General features: G+C 30.9%; 1 protein-coding gene across 1 annotated transcript; it reads left to right on the forward strand.

The window, feature by feature from the left end:
• Positions 1 to 14506: 14506 nt before the first annotated feature.
• Positions 14507 to 16100, forward strand: LOC105762196 (ethylene-responsive transcription factor ESR2). Its single transcript, XM_012580091.2, has one exon. The coding sequence runs from the start codon at positions 14612 to 14614 to the stop codon at positions 15710 to 15712; it is 1101 nt and encodes a 366-aa protein (XP_012435545.2). The 5' UTR covers positions 14507 to 14611; the 3' UTR covers positions 15713 to 16100.
• Positions 16101 to 20954: the final 4854 nt, after the last annotated feature.

Consider the following 20954-nt stretch of genomic DNA (forward strand, 5'->3'; position numbering starts at 1 on the left):
GACCAAAAAAAAGGCCGAAATAAACCAATAACTTATATATATATATATAAAAACTCGACCGAGATGAGAGTTTAGGTCAAAGGCAGAATTAAATATAAAATGAAACATATGCCAAATAAAAGAAGATTGCAACATCATAAAGATATATAAATTAAAATATAAAAGGTTAGTTATGATTTTCGACTTGATAAGATTGTAATTATAACCAATTAGTACATGTCTGGTTCATTAATCTGGGAAAATATCGATGTTTAGAATATCAATTATAACGCAAGTAATTTATATTTGATAGAGTGAAAGTATATAATTTTATACGCAATTAAGTGTGCCTATACTTATTATAACTAGGTTAAATACTTGGGAAGAGAAAAAAAAAAACAAGTAGATGAGTGCTTGGCGTAAGATGTGATGAGTGATAAATCATTGAAGGGGCTGTCTGTAAAAAGCTGGTAGCTCCATTGATGATCGTATTTTCTCGGGGCACTGACAGAACCTCGGCTTGTCGTTGAAAGTGTAGTTTCTCTCCTTATCCCGATCTGCATGCTTGGCGTTTCCTCTCATCTCCTCCCCTCTCAATCTCCATGTAATAAAATTACTCTCTCCGATGCTACCTTTCACACTATTATTGTGAAAGCAACTACTGGTTTAACCACTTGCATGAAATGAAATGACAAATCATTGGAGGAGACATTACTTAATTGAATCGCTAAATCCAACATGATAACCAAATACCATGCATAGGTAAGGTAGGTAGGTGGGTATGTACCTCTATGAAAACTGCACCCACATGATGTCTGGAGAGAGTGTGTGTCATTTTACAATTTGAAAACTGGGGTAACCCTGGCCATCCATGTCGCCCTTTATTTATTATTAAAGATTGGACTCTTCATACCCCCCGCTCCAAGCCACCAGGGTCTCATCAAATTCATAATAAATTATTATTAAAAAAACGTTTTCGTGTATTTCTTTTCCTTCTTTTGGACGTTTTCATGATGCATCTAATTTTAACATATCAGCTGATTGGATTCGGTCGGAACCCATTAAGACATACCTAAGATTTTGAGTTCATCAATTTTGCATGCGACATTTATTTCTTTAAAGTTCAACTTTTTTGGGTTTAATTTATTATTGTCAAATTAGATTCCATTCATACCTTTAAACTAATTTATTTTTATTGTAAACTAATCATTATCATAAGTTTAAACTTGGATAATTCATCTTCCTACCCTTCATTCAAAAGGAAAATCGATATTTATTGACTACTATGTGTGACTGAGTCTAATGTCAGAGGTGAAAGGAAGGGGCACATCAAGAAATTGCTTATATAGTCTCTTTAGTTTTTAGAAAATTACAAATTAATATAATAATAAAATAACTTTTGGGTTCATTGCGAGATAGAATCCTAAATAGTGTAATTTACATAAGATACATTCACCCTTGTGAAACGATGAATTACTTTAGTAGCAAATTTACCGGTCCACTAAAATGACATCTCTTGAAAAGATGTTTTAGTCGCTAGAAACTCATTAACTAACATACCAAATTCAAAGTTACCAAGAGTATTCTCCTTGAAAGTTTTAATATTTTTATAAAAAATAAAATGGTAGAATTAAAAACATTATTTAAAATAGGGCTAGTACTTGGTACTCTAGTATCGTAATATTTTAACTTGACAAGGAGAGTTATAAATTTGTCATGTGTCTCATTTATCTTATATATATATAAATATATATATTCCTATATACATTTGTCGTCATCCATTTTTGTTTGTGGAGTTTTAAGTTCTACTTGTAGTGTATCAAATATTTTCCCTTTAAAATAATTTATAAATAAAAGATTGTATCTTGACTTGTATGGAGTGATAGTTAAAGCTATTGTTAGATACCCATTTGACACGGGTTTAAATCATATGATTCCTATCCTCTACTCCCAATATTGTATAGAGAAAAAGGATAAAATATGATACTCGAGATGAATGAATGTAAATCTGATGTAATCTAGTTATTAATGACGACAACCCTTGATTTTGGGATGTAAAATAGAATAATATTGTGAGGCTGAATATGATTATGTGAACAGAGAACACGTGTTTAAAATTGATTTGTTGTTGTAAATGTTAGGTTGGGCTATATTTAGGAGATGTTTAGGTTTTTTAATCCCATATCGTATCATCACCTTGGTTTTGTTGCAGAAATTGAGAGTAAGGTTAGCTGAGTGAAATTTAGATTAAGAGGAAGAAAAAGTGATAGTCGCAGAAGGGCTGTCCGTTACAAGTACGAATATTGAGAGTACTCAAATGCTTTAATTATCGCATTATTTCTCATGAATCAAAAACTACCTCCACAGAATGCATAGAAAACTATACATACGTACTATCACTCATTATGTATGACCAAGCATTTTATGCACTGTAGCCCACTATTCAAATTCAGGGAATATTTATCCTTCATTATTTTTGTTTCTGGGTAAATTACTCACCCAATTATTAATTATGAAAATTTATAATATAGTCATCTAATTATTATTTAATTTTCTTTTTAGTCATTAAACTATGAAATGTTATAAAATAGTCACCCAATTATTAGTAAATTTCTTTTTATTCACCAACTCATTAATGATCGCAGTTTTAAAACGGTGTAATAACAACTTTGAGTCTCAACATTTATACATTGTGTCAATTTAGTCTTAATTTTAAAAATCTAACCTTTAAAATTTACACATTGTGTAATATGTTTTTTTTGTAATTTTGCTTTCCTTATAACCCTTTCACTTAAAAAGCTAAAAAATAAAAATAAATATATCAACTAAATTTAATTGAAAATATATCAAAAATTAAAACACCCAAAAATCTAATATAATATTTATTTTATTTTTATTTACGTTTTCTTATAGTTTTATTATAAACTTATTATTTACCTTTTTTATTTATTTTCAGAGTATTTTGGTAGTTTAATTAACTGAAGTACGGGCACCTACTCATCCCATTAAATTCAACTAGAAGGTTTATTTTAATAGAAATATTTTTTTACAATTAGGTACATGGATGAAATTGTTAAAGATTAACCTCAAACTTTAATGCCACAAGCATTATATTTTTGTGAATAGATTAAAGATTGTTGACCAGTAACAACTTTAATAATAATAATAATAATAATAATAATAATAATAATAATAATAATATATTGTTATTTGACTATACTAAACTAAATTATATTTAGTCTTTTATTTTTAAAAGAAAACACTATCATTAATAGGAACTATTAATAATAAGAATACAAATCCATATCATATAATACAAGCCATAAATAGGACATTAAAATTTGATGAATCAACACATGTTTGCAGAATAATCCCAAAAGACGAGAAAAATAAATTGCCAATAACCGCAACACTAGAAGAATTCAGAAACAAAATAAAGATGCATTGTAGAAATAGAACGTCGGTAATGACAATATATCACAAATAAAAAAAATAAAAATAAAGAACACATAGATTTTTACTGGAAACTCTTTCGGAAAAAAAACCACGAACAGAGGGGAAGAGAATTCACTATGTCAAATTCGACTGATTCCAAGGGGAAGAAAATTCACTAGGTTGAAAAAACCTAATTCTAATCAAATTCAAATATATTATGCTAATAAATGCTAAATATGTTATACTCATAAATACTAAATCTTCTAGAAAGAAGATATTTTTTTTTAACTTGACTTACAAGCAATCTCTTAGAATTTGGGTCACACAACTCTAGCAATCTCCACCCTGACACGAATTCTCAACAAATAAGGTCTTCACCTCTTCCATAAAACCCCTTAAGGGTTTAACTTCAACAATGAACACCAACCAAGTCCAAGCAATGCTCAAACTTGGTTATAGGAAGTGACTTAGTCATCATATTTGTAGGATTTTCATGAGTATTAATTTTGCTCACAATAATATCACCACGAGCAATAATATCACGAACAAAATGATACCGAACATCAATATGTTTTGTTCTCTTATGAAATATTTGATCTTTTGTAAGGAAGATGGCACTTTGATTGTCACAAAATACTGTACTGAATTGAAGGTCTTCATTGAGTTCATTAAAGAGTCCCTTCAACCAAATGGCTACAAGCCTCAGTAATCGCCATGTATTCAGCTTCAGTGGTAGACAAAACAACTGTAGTTTGCAAAGTGGCTTTCTAACTAATTGCACAACCTCCGATTTTAAAGACATAACTTGTCAGAGATCTTCTTCTATCAAGGTCTCCAGTAAAATCAGCATCAACGTACCCAATGACTCCATCTCTAGTTCTTCCAAATTGTAAACAAACATCAGTAGTACCTCGTAAGTGTCTTAAAATCCACTAAACTGCTTTCTAATGTTCTCTACCAGGATTCGCCATGTATCTGCTAACTGCACTTACTGCATATGATAAATCTGGACATGAACAAACCATAACATACATGAGAGATCCCACTGCACTAGAGTATGGAACATGTGACATGTACTCAATCTCATCATCTGATTGTGGAGACAAAGCCAATGAAAGTTTGAAATGGGCTGCTAAAGGAGTACTAACAGGCTTAGCATTCTGCATACTAAACTTGCAAAGAACTTTCTCAATGTACCCCTTCTGACTTAGGTACAATTTACTTGTTTTTCTATCTCTGAAAATCTCCATACCAAGTATCTTCTTTGCTGGTCTCAAATCTTTCATATCAAATTCTTCACTTAGTTAGGCTTTGACCTTTCTTATGTCTCCTTTATCTTTTGCTGCTATCAACATGTCATCAACATAAATGAGTAGATACACAAAAGAACCATCACTGTTTTTCTTAAAGTAAACACAATTATCAAAATCACTTCTTTTGAAATCATGAGAAGTCATAAAGGAATCAAACCTTTTGTACCACTGTCTTGGTGACTGTTTCAAACCATAAAGGGACTTTTCAACAGGCAAACATAGTCTTTTTTTGAGACTGTAAAACCCTCTAGTTGTTGCATGTAAATATCCTCATCAAGTTCTCCACGCAAAAATGTAGTTTTTACATCTAACTGCTCAAGCTCCAAATCATGCATGGCCACAATACCAAGCAAAGCTCGAATCAAACTATGCTTCACAACTGGGGAGAACACATCTGTGAAGTCCACTATTGGAATTTGACTGTAACCCTTTGCAACAAGCCTTACTTTATATCTAGGTTCTTCTACTCCTGGAGTCCATTTTTTTTCTTTTTAAACACCCATTTACAACGAATAACCTTTTTACCTTTAGGAAGCTTCACAAGATCTCATGTTCTGTTTTTGTGGAATGATCCCATCTCCTTTTGCATAACAAACATCCACTTTTCTAAGTCTTCATAACTAACTGCCTCAGAATAATTAGATGGCTCTTGGTTTGTATCTATATCTTTAGCCACATTTAAAGCATAAGCAATTAGATCAGCCTTAGCATACTTCTTTGGAGGTTTAATTTCTCTTCTAGTTCAGTTTTTTATGATAGAGTATTGTGGTAAAGAAACAACTCTATTTTGAATTTTTGTATTGGCTTGAGGAGTCGACTCTATTGTAGATTCTGGATTAATCTGATGCTTCACCTGCTTTTGATTTTCTGTATTGGAAGATTCTTTAAGAGATAAGTTAGGTAGCATAGTAGTTTCATCAAAAACAACATCTCTGCTAATCACAACTTTTCTATTTTTAGGACACCATAACTTATACCATTTTACACAAGCTTTATAACCAAGAAAAACACATTTAATGGATCTCGGTTCCAATTTTCCATTATCAATATGAGCATACGCATGACACCCAAAGATCTTTAAATCAGAATAGTCAGTAGGATTACCAGACCATACCTCTTGTGGAGTCTTTTTCTCAATGACAAAGGATGGAGATCGGTTGATCAAAAAACATGTAGTAGAGGCTGCTTCGGCCCAAAATAACTTTGGTAAGTTAGCGTTTGACAATATACATTGAACCTTCTCCATGATCGATCTGTTCATTCATTCTGCAACGCTGTTTTGCTGTGGAGTATGAAGAACTGTCAAGTGTCTCACTATCCCTTTTGACTTGCACAATTTATTAAACTCATCAGAACAGAACTCTAAGCCATTATCTGTGCGGAGGTATTTTATTTGTTTTCCTGACTGTTTTTCAATCATAGTTTTCTAAGACTTAAATGCAAAAAACACATCACTTTTCTGCTTTAGGAAGAACTCCCAAACTTTTCTATAAAAACCATCAATAAAAGTTAGCATATAATTAGTTTCACCTCTCGAAGGCACTCTAGATGGCCCCCATAGATTAGAATGAATATACTCTAACGTTTCCTTCGTGTTATGGATTCCTCTAGTGAATCAAACTCTCTTTTGCTTCACAAAAACGCAGTCCTCATAGAAATTTAGTTTGTAAATTCCTTGCCCATCAAGAAGTCCTCTTTTGCTTAATTTTGTCATGCCATGCTCACTCAGATGCCCTAGGCGCATATGCCAAAGTTTAGTAATATCATCATCTGACAAGAAAGAGGAAACAATAGCTGCATCACCAGTAACAGTAGAACCCTACAAAATATATAACTTGGTAGTCTTTCTCTACCCTTTCATCATAATGAGGGAACTTTTGGAAATATTCAAAACCGCACTTTCAGCTGTGTATCTATACCCTTTTGAATCAATAATGCTCAACGAAATTAAATTTCTCTTCAATTCTGGAACATGTCGCATGTCACTAAGTGTTCTAACAACATCATCAAACATCTTAATTTTAATCGTTCTAACACGTGTAATTTTACGAAACATTATTTCCCATCAAAACTACACCTTTAGACATTGTTTTGTAAATTGTAAACCAATCTCGATTGGGACTTATATAGAAGGTGCAGCCCGAATCAAGGATCCACTCCTCGCTCACTTTAGAATTTTTGACAGAAGCGACTAGAAGTTCACCATCGCTGTAGTCTTCTACAACATTAGCTTCACAGAAATTTTCTGGTTGTTTCCCCTTTTGATCTTGTTCTGTCGCTTATAACACTCAGATTTAATGTGTTCTTTCTTCTTGCAGAGGTTATAAGTTTTACCTCTATTTGAAGACTTCGATTTACCCTTAGATTTACTGCGAGGATTCCGTTCCTGTGTCCTTCCACGATCATCATCAACATTTCGTTCTTGTCTCCCACGAACAATGAGACTCTCTCTATTAGAGCCGAGTTTAACCACAAGATGCTTTATCTTATCATACGAGGTCAAAGAATCATAAACCTCATCAATTGTGGGAGACTCGCGGCTATATAAAATCGTGTCTCTAAAGGTTGTGTAAGACGGGGGCAATGAACAAAGTAGAATCAACTCTAGATCTTCCTTATCATACTAAACCTCTATGGTCTTCAAGTTTGAAAGAATTTCTTTAAACATTGTTAAGTGTTAATGCACAGACGCGCCTTCCTCCAAACGATGAGCATAAATACGTTGTTTTATATGCAAGTTGTTGGTTAGAGTTTTCGACATACATATTTGTTCCAGCCTCTTCCATAATGCAGCGGCGGTCTTCTCCTTCATCACATCCTGCAAAATTTCGTTAGACAAATGCAAATGTAATTGTGTTAACGCCTTTCGATCCTTACGTTTCTTCTCGTCATCTGTTAATGTCGAAGGCATCTTATCTATCCCTAGCAAGGCATCCTCTAGATCCATCTGCGCAAGAACTACTTGCATCTTAATCTGCCACAACACAAATCTAGTGTTGCGATCCAACAGCAGAATTTCATACTTCAAAGAAGCCATTATCGTGATCGAGATGAACAACTCGGAAGCTCTGATACCAATTTATAAAAATAGAACATCGATAATGATAATATATTACAAAGAAAAGAGAAATAAAAATAAAGAACACACGGATTTTTACGTGGAAACCCTTTCGGGAAAAAAACCACGGGTAGAGGAGAAGAAAATTCACTATGTCAAATTCGAATGATTACAAAAGGAGTTTCGACTGCATCTATTTATAGGTTGAAAAACCTAATTCTAATCAAAGTAAAATATATTATGCTAATAAATGTTAAATATATTATATTCATAAATACTAAATCTTCTAGAAAGAAGATATATTTTGTTTAACTTAACTTGCAATCAATCTTTTAGAATTTGGGTCACACAACTCTAACATGCATCACCTTGATTAAATTACTAAAGATTGCATTCTAGCCCCACCATCATCAGACCAACCTGACGATAAACTCCAACCAACCAAGAAACCATTACAAAGAGCCCCCAAGAGACCTATCGCATCAGTGACGCAAAAAGGCAATTTTTAGATGGTCTATCCTCCTCCTCATATTGTTTTCCAATTTTATAAATATTATCACTATGCTCTATCATAGTAATACTCTTTGATGGCACTCTTACCTTGGCAAATTTCATACATATGTCAAAACATTACTAAAAATTAAAAACTAAAAATTAACACAACCATTGATTTAAGAGAGAACAATAGGACAAACTAAACACCACAAAAGTGTGGACAAAACCACAAAAATCTAAACTAAAATTAAAAAGAAAAATTAGAGAATACTATTAAAGAAGTTGCAATCAACAACTTAGCTCAAAGATTAGCACCACCGTTGATAAAGCAAAAATTTAATTTGAAAAATTGAACGATTAAAGATTTTTTAATATAAAATAGAGAATCTTGTAAGTAATTTTAAATTAACCTCTCTAAAATTTATATTAATTATTGAATTAATATACTAAGTCTTTTACATAGAAGAAAATTAAATTCAAAACCATTACAAAAATTATACATAATAAAACTCCTTATTGAGGTTTGTGTTACTAGTTAATTGGTATCAACTTAGTTAATAAAAGTACAGAAATATTAAAATTATTAATTTTATAAAAATAAAGAATGTATTATTGACTGAACCAATTCATATGAGAAAATATCAAAATACCCTTCAATATACAATTACAAAGTAAACTATATTATTGTAAGGGTGTTTTATCTTTTATATTTTATATAAAATCAATAAAATTTAATCATGATGAAATTTGAACCCATGGCACGATGAATTTTAATCATTTAACTATACCATTTCAACCAAAGGTCCATTTAATTTGAGATAAATCCCGAAGCTACACATGAACTTTGATCGAATGTTCAATTTGATGCATGAACTCTAACTTGGTACAACTATACACATGAAACTTTGATTGGGATACAAATGTATATGTGAAACTTTAATTTTAATTCAATTATACACATTTAAATAAATAATCATGTTGATATATTTTTATATTGGATAAATATAGTTATTTGTGTATGCAATATGTAAATTTAAAATGCTTATATATCAATAATTGTGTTAGTAGTTTGTGAAATTTGAATCAAATCAAAATTTCATATATAACATTGCACATAGAACCAAAGTTCACGTGTAGTTTCGGGATTATCCCATTTAATTTCTATATAAACTTTTAATAGATATGTCTCTTGTACAAATTATTTTCATCCACTCTGTGGATGTGTCCTTGATTGAGTTGGTGTCAAAGTTAACTAAGCACCATCTCAATAAAATAAATGATTAAATTATCCTTTTATATAGTGAAATTTAAATCCATAACACCAATATCCGTAAAACCTCAGTCTTATTACATTAACCAAATTTTCGTTTCAATCTTTATATAAATTTTAGTATTTTTTTAAATGTATTATAATCTAATAATGCTTAAAATTGTTTATGGATTATTGCTCATTTAGTAAAAGGTTTTGCTTTCCAACTCTCAATCCAAGATATTTTTTTCATATTTTCTATATTTTATTTAAAAGATATTTCGCTATCAAAATTAAATAAAATATTTTAATAAAAATAAATTTCAATAAGATTTAGACTCTAAACACCCGACTCAAATTTATAGAAATAAATAAAATTGTTGTAACTCTGTCATATGTCATAACAACATTTATTTTATATTTAAACCCTTTTCTATTATACTCTTTGCTATCCTATGGACAGATAAATACTTATAGCAATTAAATGAAATTAAATTAAATCTATTTTATTAAATTAAATGACAAATGTTTGCATTAGATATAAATTGTTTTAAGTTAAAATATGGTTATGATCTCCTATATTATGTTTAAATTTAATATTATTAGTTAGTCGAAATAGTTGAGATCCTTTCTTGTTCTGGTTAAAATAGTGGAATCAATTTTCTTCTGAAAAATACCTGTTCCAACTTATCACGTTGAAATAGATTCTTTTTGTGTGTTAGAAAAGTATTTTTAAGACAAAATTGACGTCATCATTAATCACAACGTTTAAAGATGCTAACTATTTGGACTAACTAATATCATTGTAAAAACAAAGAACCAAAATGAAAGGCTAAATTCCAAACTTGAGCATAGTAAAGGGATTGAAACTATACTTTTGCCATTATCTTAAAATGACATAAATAAGAGAAAAAGGAGAGGTGTCATTAGTTAGTTCAAATAATTAACTTCCTATGTGGATTTTTTTCAAACAAACTTATTCCGACTCATCTTTCCAAATTAACTTTTTTTTGTTAGAATGGTATTTAAAAAATCTATGTAACAAATTTAATTAAAATAGATAACAATATTAATTATTTGAATTAACTAATAACATTATAAAATATAGGGACCAACTTATATTTAAAATTCAAATATAAAATAAAATTCAAATTTAAACCTAATAGAGAGTCCAAATATGATATTTAACCAAATTCCTATGTATATAAAAAGGCTAACGGAGACTTGTCTACAAAGAAGTCGTTTTAAGCTTTCTTTTTATATAGAGTCCTAATTTCAACATTTTGGAAGGGACAAAATAGAAATTATTTCGTTTTATGAAGTTAAAGTGTAATTTTATTATATATTAATTTATAATTTCTCTATTTATAGGATGACGTGGGTTCAAGTGCGTTGAAACACGTTATCCTCCTATTTATGGGTTGGGGAGGAACTATGGGTAGTTCTAGGTATTGTATAACGAAAAACAGATATGATCAAAATTTATAATAAAATTATTCAAAAAAATAAACTAAATTTAAAAAAAAATCATTTCTAGAACGCCAAAATCCCTACCTACCCCCTTCAGATGGCATAAACAATTTTCATCCTAATTTTCCAGAGGAATAACTATTAATCTTGTTAAAACAAACACAAGCCTTTAAAGATTTATAGCGATACATTTATGTTATGGGTGGGAATTTTGTATAAAATTTATACTAAAAGTAGAATAATTTGGTAGAATTGAAAAAATTGAGGTTTTAAAAATTATAATGGCTTGTGTTTGAATTTATATAACATATAAAAGAAAATATATCCTCAATAATATTTATTACATTGTAAAGTAATAAGTTTTAGTAATTTTAAAACTAAGTTGATATCCAATTAACTTGTAATATCAACTTAGTCAAACACATCTATACTACTAGATTATTGTATACTCACAATGTAGATAAAAAAACATAATTCTATAACTAATATATTTACAAATGAAATAATATAAAAAAATGAGATATTAGTTGAATATGTTTAAACCCAATGTTTGGATTAAGCTCAAATCCCATTATATTTGTATTATTTTCTTTTTCAATGTAAAATATATAAAAGATAAATTCACTTTCAAAATTATATAATTTATTTTGTAAAGTAATAGTATTTTAGTGATTATCCAATTGAGTTAGTGTTTGGTTAACACATGACACCAATTTAATTAAGGGCTTAATATATAGCATTCATACTACATTAGATCATGACATATTATTTAAAATCATTAAAATTAGTTAAAAGTATAAAAATTATATATTTTTAAATATTAGAATATTAATTAAATGTGGCAATCCATGTGTATGCTATGTTAGCAAAGTTAACAAAAGTTAACTTTTTCATCTATTTTCGGATAATTTGACAAAAAATGCAAGTTTAAAGGCTTAAAGAGGCCAAAAATAAATGGAGGGTTATCTTTTTTTTTTTTTGTAAAATTGGAGGCCAAAAAGTCATTATGCTTTACAAATATATATTTTAAATTTCTTTCACCCACATAGTTGGTGTGATGTAATTTAATAAATATATGAATTTCGTGACTAAATTTGTATCATGAGTCAACCAACCACCAAATTAGTTAAGAAAAGTCCAAAATATATCTTTTGAACTTCCAAAATATCATTTTAAAGGATATTATTATAAAGGTAGTTATGCCTTTTAATAGTTTATATAAAATCTTTAAAATAATCTATTAAAAAATATATAATATTAAGGTTTGAATTTTAGAGTATACTTGGTTGGGTGGTAAAGTATAGACATGCGAGGAAAGAAATTAAAAAAAAGAAAAGAAAAGAAACTAGGAGAGATCACTATTTTTCATCCAAATGTATAAAATCAATCTTTCTAATTTGGAAGGATGAGAGGAGATAAGATGGGAGAGAAATGTATGCTAGTTGAAAATTACACAGTTTCAAATTTTTTCTTCATTTTTAACTTTACCACGCAATGGATAAAAATAAAACTATTTTCTTTTTCTATTTTTCCACTTTTCTTACCAATTATATTTTCATGATTTTAGTTTTCTACCCTTCATTTTTCTTCCTTCCAATTTTCTTTCTACTCCACCAATCAAGGCTTTAAATCTTATGTCTCATTTATTTATTCTTTATTTTTAAATTATTAATTAAGGTCATCTGGTGTCTTTAATCTCACTTTTCAAATTAAAAAACTTCATCACTAATATAGGAATTAATTATTCGAAATATACTTGATTTTTATTTTTATTTTCCCAAATAGTGTAACCTAATCTAGATATATATAAAGGCATTTAACGAAAGGATTCCACTTCTCTCGGCTCTTTCGACATGAGTTCAAGGTGAGGCTTGTGATATTTTTGAAAATATGCCTATAAAATTTGAACACATATGCAAAGGTTGAATTTGATGTTTTCTTTTTCTTTTTTGTTTTAATATGCATAATTTATTTTTATCAGTTGTATATATTAATAATATTATTGATTGAGTTGGTGTCACGAGTTAACTCGACACTAACTCACAATTGATGATAATACTATGATAAATAATTGTAGTGCATTTAATACTATCGATGTATTTATGTGTTTAAATTTCGTTATACTCATAATTTAACCTAATTTTTTTATTTTAATAAATACACATTTAATGTATTATTATGATTAATTAATTTCAAACTATATGTTTAATTGTTTATTGCATGTTAACTTTAGACACACATCTATATTCTAAATTCTTGGTTTTACATGCATACGTATAAGAAGATTTCTAGTAACACTTTAAAGGGTTATACCTAGTTTGTCAAATTTATGAGTGCGATACTTTTGCTTTAAAAATATTTAATATAGTACTTATACTACCAAACTACACTAACACGGTTAAATATTAATTATAATGTATCTTTATTGATTGAGTTTTAACTCGATTGGCATCGACATTATTATTAGTGCAGGAGGATGTGGATTCGAGTGCGCTGAAACGCATTATCCTCCTATTTAAGGGTCAGAAAGGGGCTATGGGTAGTTCTAAGCATTATATATAAAAAAGAGCAGATATAATAATAACCTATAATGATATTAATGTTAAAAAAAATTACAATATATCTTTGCCCAATCAGGTGTTGACAAGTTACAACACATTATTTATTCAGAAACGAACCTACAGTATTTTTCAAAAAAAAATTAAAAGAATAAAACTTATTTTTAATTATAAAACATTTAAACAATGATATAATGCTTTTGAAGAATTAAAATTAAAAATATTTTAAAATAATACAGTTTTCAATATAATTCAATATATCTAATATTTAAAAAGTAATTTTATTCTTTTATAATTTTTAAAGAAAAGGTTTTATGTGTTAATTTCTAAATTAATCAGGGGCTATCATATATAGGTATCATTTTGAATATTTTGAAAGTAGATGTGCCATATTGTCACTTATACTTCAGACCCCTACTTTAAAGCATTTTATTAGATAAGATGGTATGATTTGAAGGAGATGAGATAATATGATATAATTATAAAATACGGGTGCAGACCAAATGTAAAAATATATATTATAATATATGATACAATACAATACAAAAGAAAGTGAAGTGAAAATCTATCTATATAGATCAAATTTTATGTAAAACATAAAATACTTAAAAGACAACTTAGACTGTGAGACATTGAGATGTGAATGAAAAAATTGTACCATATATATATTACATTAAAAAATTATGTTGACTTGCACTCAAATCTTATACAATGTGCTGATTTTATAAAATAAATAATAATTAAATTGTGAAGGGAGAATTTTTACTTATTTCTCAACTAAGTTAATGTTGGTTTAATTATTGAAAATTTGAATTAAAATGAGATTCATACACTAATCCTATTGTAAGAGTAGAGACAGGAAAGAGTTTATACACCCCGCTCTGATCAGCATTTATTATAAATACAAGCCTATGCTCCACCAGTCCACAATCCACGTTTTCTACTCTCAGGCTAATAACCCCAAGACACACGGCTCCTTTTCTTTCCTTTCCCTCCTTTTTTATTCCTCGGATAATTCTGTGTGCTGAAGACCTTCAAGATTTTAGTTTACCCAATGGAAGAAGTAGTTAGGAGACTCAATGGCATCCCTCATGTGCCTGACCCTCACCCTCACCCCATCCTCAATCCAATACAGTGTTCCGCTTCCACCACTGCCGTTCCCACCAACACCACCACCACGTCAAAAAAGCGCTTTCTCAAAGAAAATGGTGGCCCTGGTGGGACCATAAAGTACCGTGGGGTTCGCCGCAGGCCATGGGGCCGTTACGCTGCTGAGATTCGTGACCCAAAGTCCAAGGAGAGGCGGTGGCTTGGGACTTTTGACACTGCCGAGGAAGCTGCTTGTGCCTATGACTGTGCTGCTCGAGCTTTGCGTGGAATGAAGGCTCGAACCAATTTTGTTTACCCTGCCACTGACCCTCACTCCCCCAACGGCCCTTTTCTTCCTCCCTTCAACTTCTCTAACCCTTCACAGCTATCCATCGGGGATCTTAACCGCACCCGTTATCAGTTTGGGCTCTCTTCAAATCGGCCATTGTTTGCTAAACCTCCTCACTCTCTGGTTCACCACCTTCCATTTATCAATGGAACATCTTCGTCTTCATTATCTTCTTCTTTCCCGACTCCAAGCGTTTTGCCTGCCACTACTTTCTTCAATTCCTCGCCCAGTTCTTCTCTATGGTTAAGCGACAACAGCACTGGTCCTTTTACCGCATCTACTATGACTCTTCCTCTTAAGGATAAGAATTCAAGTGTTGCCACTGTTGTGCCTGCCCCTGCCATCTCAACTTGTCAAGCTGATGATATGGGAATGGGATTATTCTTCCCACAGGGGCCTTCTGATTCTGGGTTGTTGGAGGAGATAATTCAAGGATTCTTACCAAATCCCACCTCAGGGAACTCAGGCCTTGTTTGTTCTACAACCTCAAACTGCACCCAACATTCCATCGTTTCACCACCCACTGAAATGTCCTTCACTGGGTTGAATTTGAAGGAGATTAAGAACGAGAGTTTAGGTTTTTATATGGACTACCATCCGCAGTTGGAGAGTTTGAATGGAATTGCAAATTCTCAAGTGGTGCCAAACAGTAATGAGATACCACTTGGCCATCTACAGCTGGGTCAAGACAGCATGCCGGATGATATCTTTCAGTAGCCGGATTCCGTTACCGCCTTACCTGCTAGGGTTCAAAATTCTTGAGCCATTGCAATGCATGCATTAGGTGAAAATCAGCAAGCCAAGTTGTAGCTCTCTTCCGTTCAGGGTTTTTTTTTTTTTTCTACTATAATTATATGTGTCGTCTGTTTTAGGATATAACTTAATGTTATTTGAATTGGAATGATATGAAAATAACTTCAAAAAATACAATGCCAGGTAATTGAGACTTTGAATGAAAATAAGATTGATAATTTCTAGTTTTGTAACACGTAATGTAATGATATTTAGCAGAAGCAAGGTCTGAGTCATGATGTTTTTCAATCTGGTCGATCGATCTATATAGATATATAGCTTAAACTGCGTTGACCATGGAACTCAAAAGCCTGTATTTGTCCAGCTTTAAACAATAAAAAGGCAGTGGATAAGGATTTCTCTGGACATTCCTTTCTACTGTTTCCTTCTGAGTTTCGTAAACTGTATATAAATTTATAAATTGTCGAGGCCAAATAAAAAGTTTTTTAATTTAAAAAAAAATTCAATCTTAGTTAAAAAATTAAAATTAAATCTTTTTAACTTTTTATTTAAAAATTTAATCTAATTATTAATATTTTTAATATTTTGTCAAAATTTGCCAACTTTGCAAAATTGATTAGACTCTTCTTGTATAACGTTATATATAATTGACAAAAAATAAACTAGTTAACATATTTTGACAAAATTACAAGCAACAATAATGGTTAGACTAGAATTTTTAAATTGAACAAGGAGGATTAAATTTTAAATTTTTAAAGTATAGGGCTAAATCTCAAATTCTAGATAAATATAAGGATTAATAGCATATTTTAACTTACAAAACCTTAAATTAAATTATTAAATATTTGAAGGGTAAAAGCGTGTTTTTATTTGGGTCACTCAAGTTTAAAATTTTCTATTTTAGAACGCTGTCGAAATTTAATATTTTGGCTACTTATCCATAAAATCACGGACAAAGTGCTAACATGGTCATTTTTCATTGGCATAATAATAAATTTAGCTCTCCTATTTTTACAAATCCTATCAATTTGGTCTTAATTCTAAAAAATTCAACAAACTTATCCCCCAAGGTCACAAATTAAAAATTAAAAAATCATTTAAAAGTTTTATTTTTCGATAAAAATACATAAGATTTTATAAAAATAAAAAAAATATAAATAAATACCCAATTTTCTCTTTTTTTAACATGATATTTATTTATTATTATAATTTTATAAATAAAATAATTTTTTAAAACCCACAAAAAATACGTAAATTGATTTGAACTTTTCTTATTTTTATTTTATAAATAATAATTTATTATACGTTGGGCCTTACTTCTCAGTTCTTGTCAAATTTGTTAAGTGTATTGCCTTCGTCCACAATCATTGACACCATTAACCCTTATTTCAAACTCCTGATTCCACATCCTCTGTCATCATGCCATCAATTTATGAATTGGTTGTGGAGTTGCCGTCATGACCTTCTACCTTGTAGGTCTGAAGATCTCATCCTTGCCTGTATATCCCGAATCATACTCACCCTCAAACACAACCTCAAATGCAACAAACTACTTTTAAGCAACAACCTAAAGACATTGATTCTTACCATTTTTTTACCTCAAGTTGAACTTTTGACCCAACTTAAATATGGGGGTTGTCAGTGTTGAAAAAAAAGAAGTTGAATATGCTTAAGTCTTATTTATTTATAAAATTTTTATTTTAATAAATAATGTCATGTTAGAAAATGAGAAGAAAACATATATTCATTTATTTATAAACGTTTTATAATTTTGTATACATTTTATAAAATCTTAAGTATTTTTATCAAAAATGAATGTTTAAATAATTTTAAAGCTTTTATGTTTGAAATTTTAAGAACCAAGATTAAATTGACATAATGTGTAAAGTGAGAGTTAAATTTGTTGAATTTTAGAATTAAGACCAAATTAATAGAATCAACAAATATTTGAGGGCTATATTTGTTATTATGACAATGAAAAATGGTCGCCTCAGTACTCCATTAGTAATTTAATGGATAGGTGACTAAAATATTAAATTTTGATAATTTTAATAACTAATATAAAAATTTTAAAACTTGGATAATCAAAATAGAAACATAGATAACTATTTATTATTACTTTTTTAAGAAAAGTTGAAAAAGCAAATGCACCAAGGACACCACCTGTCTCGCCTCTGGCTAATGAGAAGTTGACAACCTTTTCTTTTGTGTTATAAAAGTTTTGTTCTGAAGAGTGGATGCAAGGATGGGATCATCCAATTGCGCTTCAGATAGGAGGCAGTTTGGCAATCTTTGCGTTAAATTACATTACTCATCTACTTTATAGGGTTAACGTTTGGATCCACCCAGTTAATCAATGAACATTTGTTTATAAATAGAGCGGTTGATGCTGGGATCGGGTAAGACTCAAATATGGCAAGAGAAATCTTTGTGTTCATTTGCTACCTCAGCTCATATATAGCTCATGATAGTACTTCTCCTTAACAATATACTTGGATCTTAGTCGGAAGATTTACTTGGTATTGCTAGGTTCAGGTCTGCATGCAGGTCTTACATTTTCTACATCTACGTTATATAAGCCTTTTTTTTTTTTTTGAGAAAACAACGGAAATTCTTCCTTTTTTTCTCATCCGATTCAATTCTAGGATTTTTCATCAATATCTTTTGTATCAACGATCGATACAATAAACATAAAAATGAACTTAAAGCAGATTATCGACTTTTAAATTTCATTTTACCTTTAAATCTTAAAACCTAGATATCGAGGTGTCGGATCATCATTCTTACTACAACTTAGTATCATGAAGCCAAACAGGGCAGTACCTCATTGTTAATTAAAAACGTAATTATTACTTGGTTAGTGTGGTAGTGGAATGTTAGTTTTATTTTTGTTCATTAATGTTATTTATTAATTTATAATTAATACTCAAATTTAGTCTTATAAATTAATTAATGTAAATATATAATTTTAAAATGTTCTGTTTGTTTGTTCGATAGAAAATATTTTTCAAAAATAAATTTTAGAATATTTACTAAACAACAAAAAATATTTTACACACATTCAACCAAATATAGAAAAATATCATGTTTTTAAGAAAATCAATATATATATTTTTGGTGAAACAAACAAATAACCAAAAGTACATCAGATTCAATTGATCAAACACTCCCCTAACTTTATCTTGAATAAGAACATCTGAGGTAGCATGAGGGCACTCATCATAAACTTAGAGACCTATCTTATTCTCTGAGTTCAATTTAGCTAAACAGTCTGCAACACGGTTATCTTCTTGGGAATGTGTTGAATCAACCAACGCCCTTCCGTACTCATTATCTCTTGGACTCTCTTGAGGATTGTAATGCCCAAATCTCCCAATAAATTATCCTGTAGAGCTTGAACTACTTCCAAATTATCAGTATGAATCACAACTCTATTAAAACCATTATTAAGAGACATAATCATGCCATTCACAATACCCCTAAGTTCAGCCTCAAAGATGTTGCATTTCCGAGAAATCGATTATAGCCGAAAATCAAATTCTTGTTCTGATCTAGCAGCACTCCACCAGCAGGCGCTGCTCTAGATCCTTGTTCAATCGCTCCATCAGTGAACAAGTATAACAGGTTCTCTGGCAAGGTGCTCGGAGGACTAGAAATCTGGACATTTGACTTATCCCCATAAAGATTCCGCTCATACTGTTGTACCCATGAATAGGAAATTTTAACAATCTCATGGACACTCTAAGAAATGCCTTGGAAAATAAAAAAAAGGTTCCTATTCTTCCATAAGAGCCAAGTAATTATTCCAAAGAAAAGGATCACGCTATCTCTCTTCTAGACACTTTCATGGAACAACAAAGATTAGAGGTTAGCCAAGTCTGTAGATTCGCAGAAAAATTATTCTGTTGGTCATTTGGAACAACTTGCCTCCACACCTCCTTAGCTGCTGAACAATCACGTAACATATGCAGAATATCCTCTGTATCATGACTACAAAGTGGGCATGAACTATTGCTCCCAACTCCTCATTGTACACGCTCCATGTTAATGAATAGTCATTGCTTAGAAACAAGGAAAAGAAGAAGTCCGACTCTCTATGGTCCCTGATACTTCCATGTAACTTTCTAGAGCTTATCTTTAGGGTTCCAAGAATTTTCTTTTAAAGACCAAAAGGCGCTTTTGATAGAAAAGGATCCAACCGTTGTACGTGTCCAAATAATCCTATCTGGCCCAGGTAAAGGATGAGTAGGGGGAATACTTACGATATACCTAACAATATCCTCTGACATCCAAAGACGAAAGAGATCCAAATTCCAAGAACCATCTTGCAACACCATCTCATTCAAGGACCAATCTAAAGATAGATTAGCATGGGCAAGAATATAACTTGCCAAGGAGCCCACTATCGGTATCCATGAGTCCTTTCAACAACAAATACTATTGCTATTCCCAACAAACCAAGCTAGTTTCTCACGAAGTAGTGGCCATGGAAGTATGATCTTTTAAACCATTCTTCGCTTGAAGGACCTACACCCAGATAGCATTGATTTTAGTCAATAAATTAAAACCAATCTTTATTAAGAAGGAAGTATTTTGATCTCTCAAATGTCAAAACCCCAGGCCACCATGAGACCGAGGCTGGCAGATATTTTCCCAACCAACTAGTGCCATCTTCATGTGCCCTCCTGAGTGGCCCCAAATGAACTGTTGAACAATTTGTTCGATCTTTGCATTGAACAATTTGTTCGATCTCTGCACAAACTCCTTTAGGTATCATCATAGTCTGCATAAAATAGTTAGGGATTGAAAGAGGGATAGATTGAGCCAGTGTTACTCTTCCCGCCAAAGACAGCTTCCTAGCATCCCAGCTAAGCAAATTGGAGCATACCTTTTCCATCACAAAGCTTAAGGTACTATTAGTCACCTGTTCGTGGAAAAGAGGCACCCCCAAGTAAGAGCCAAAATTCTGGACTTTCTAGAATCCTAGTACCTCACTAATCTGATCGCTTAATTCTTCATCCACTCTTCTAGAAAAGAAAATACTGCTTTTCCGAGCACTGATCCTATGACCAGAAAAATCACAGAATTGTGCTAAGATATGTTTAAGTACCCAAGCTTGCTCCAACATCGCTTGCAAAAAATGACCAAATCATCTGTAAAGTAAAAGTGAGATAAAATAGGACTTGAATTAGACAAGCGAATGGGA

This window comes from Gossypium raimondii, chromosome 12 (genome assembly GCF_025698545.1).
Source record: "Gossypium raimondii isolate GPD5lz chromosome 12, ASM2569854v1, whole genome shotgun sequence".
Classification (NCBI taxonomy): Eukaryota; Viridiplantae; Streptophyta; class Magnoliopsida; order Malvales; family Malvaceae; genus Gossypium; species Gossypium raimondii.

Coding starts and splice junctions, on each gene's coding strand:
- LOC105762196 (XM_012580091.2), top strand. CDS start 14,612: ATGGAAGAAGTAGTTAGGAGACTCAATGGCATCCCTCATGTGCCTGAC.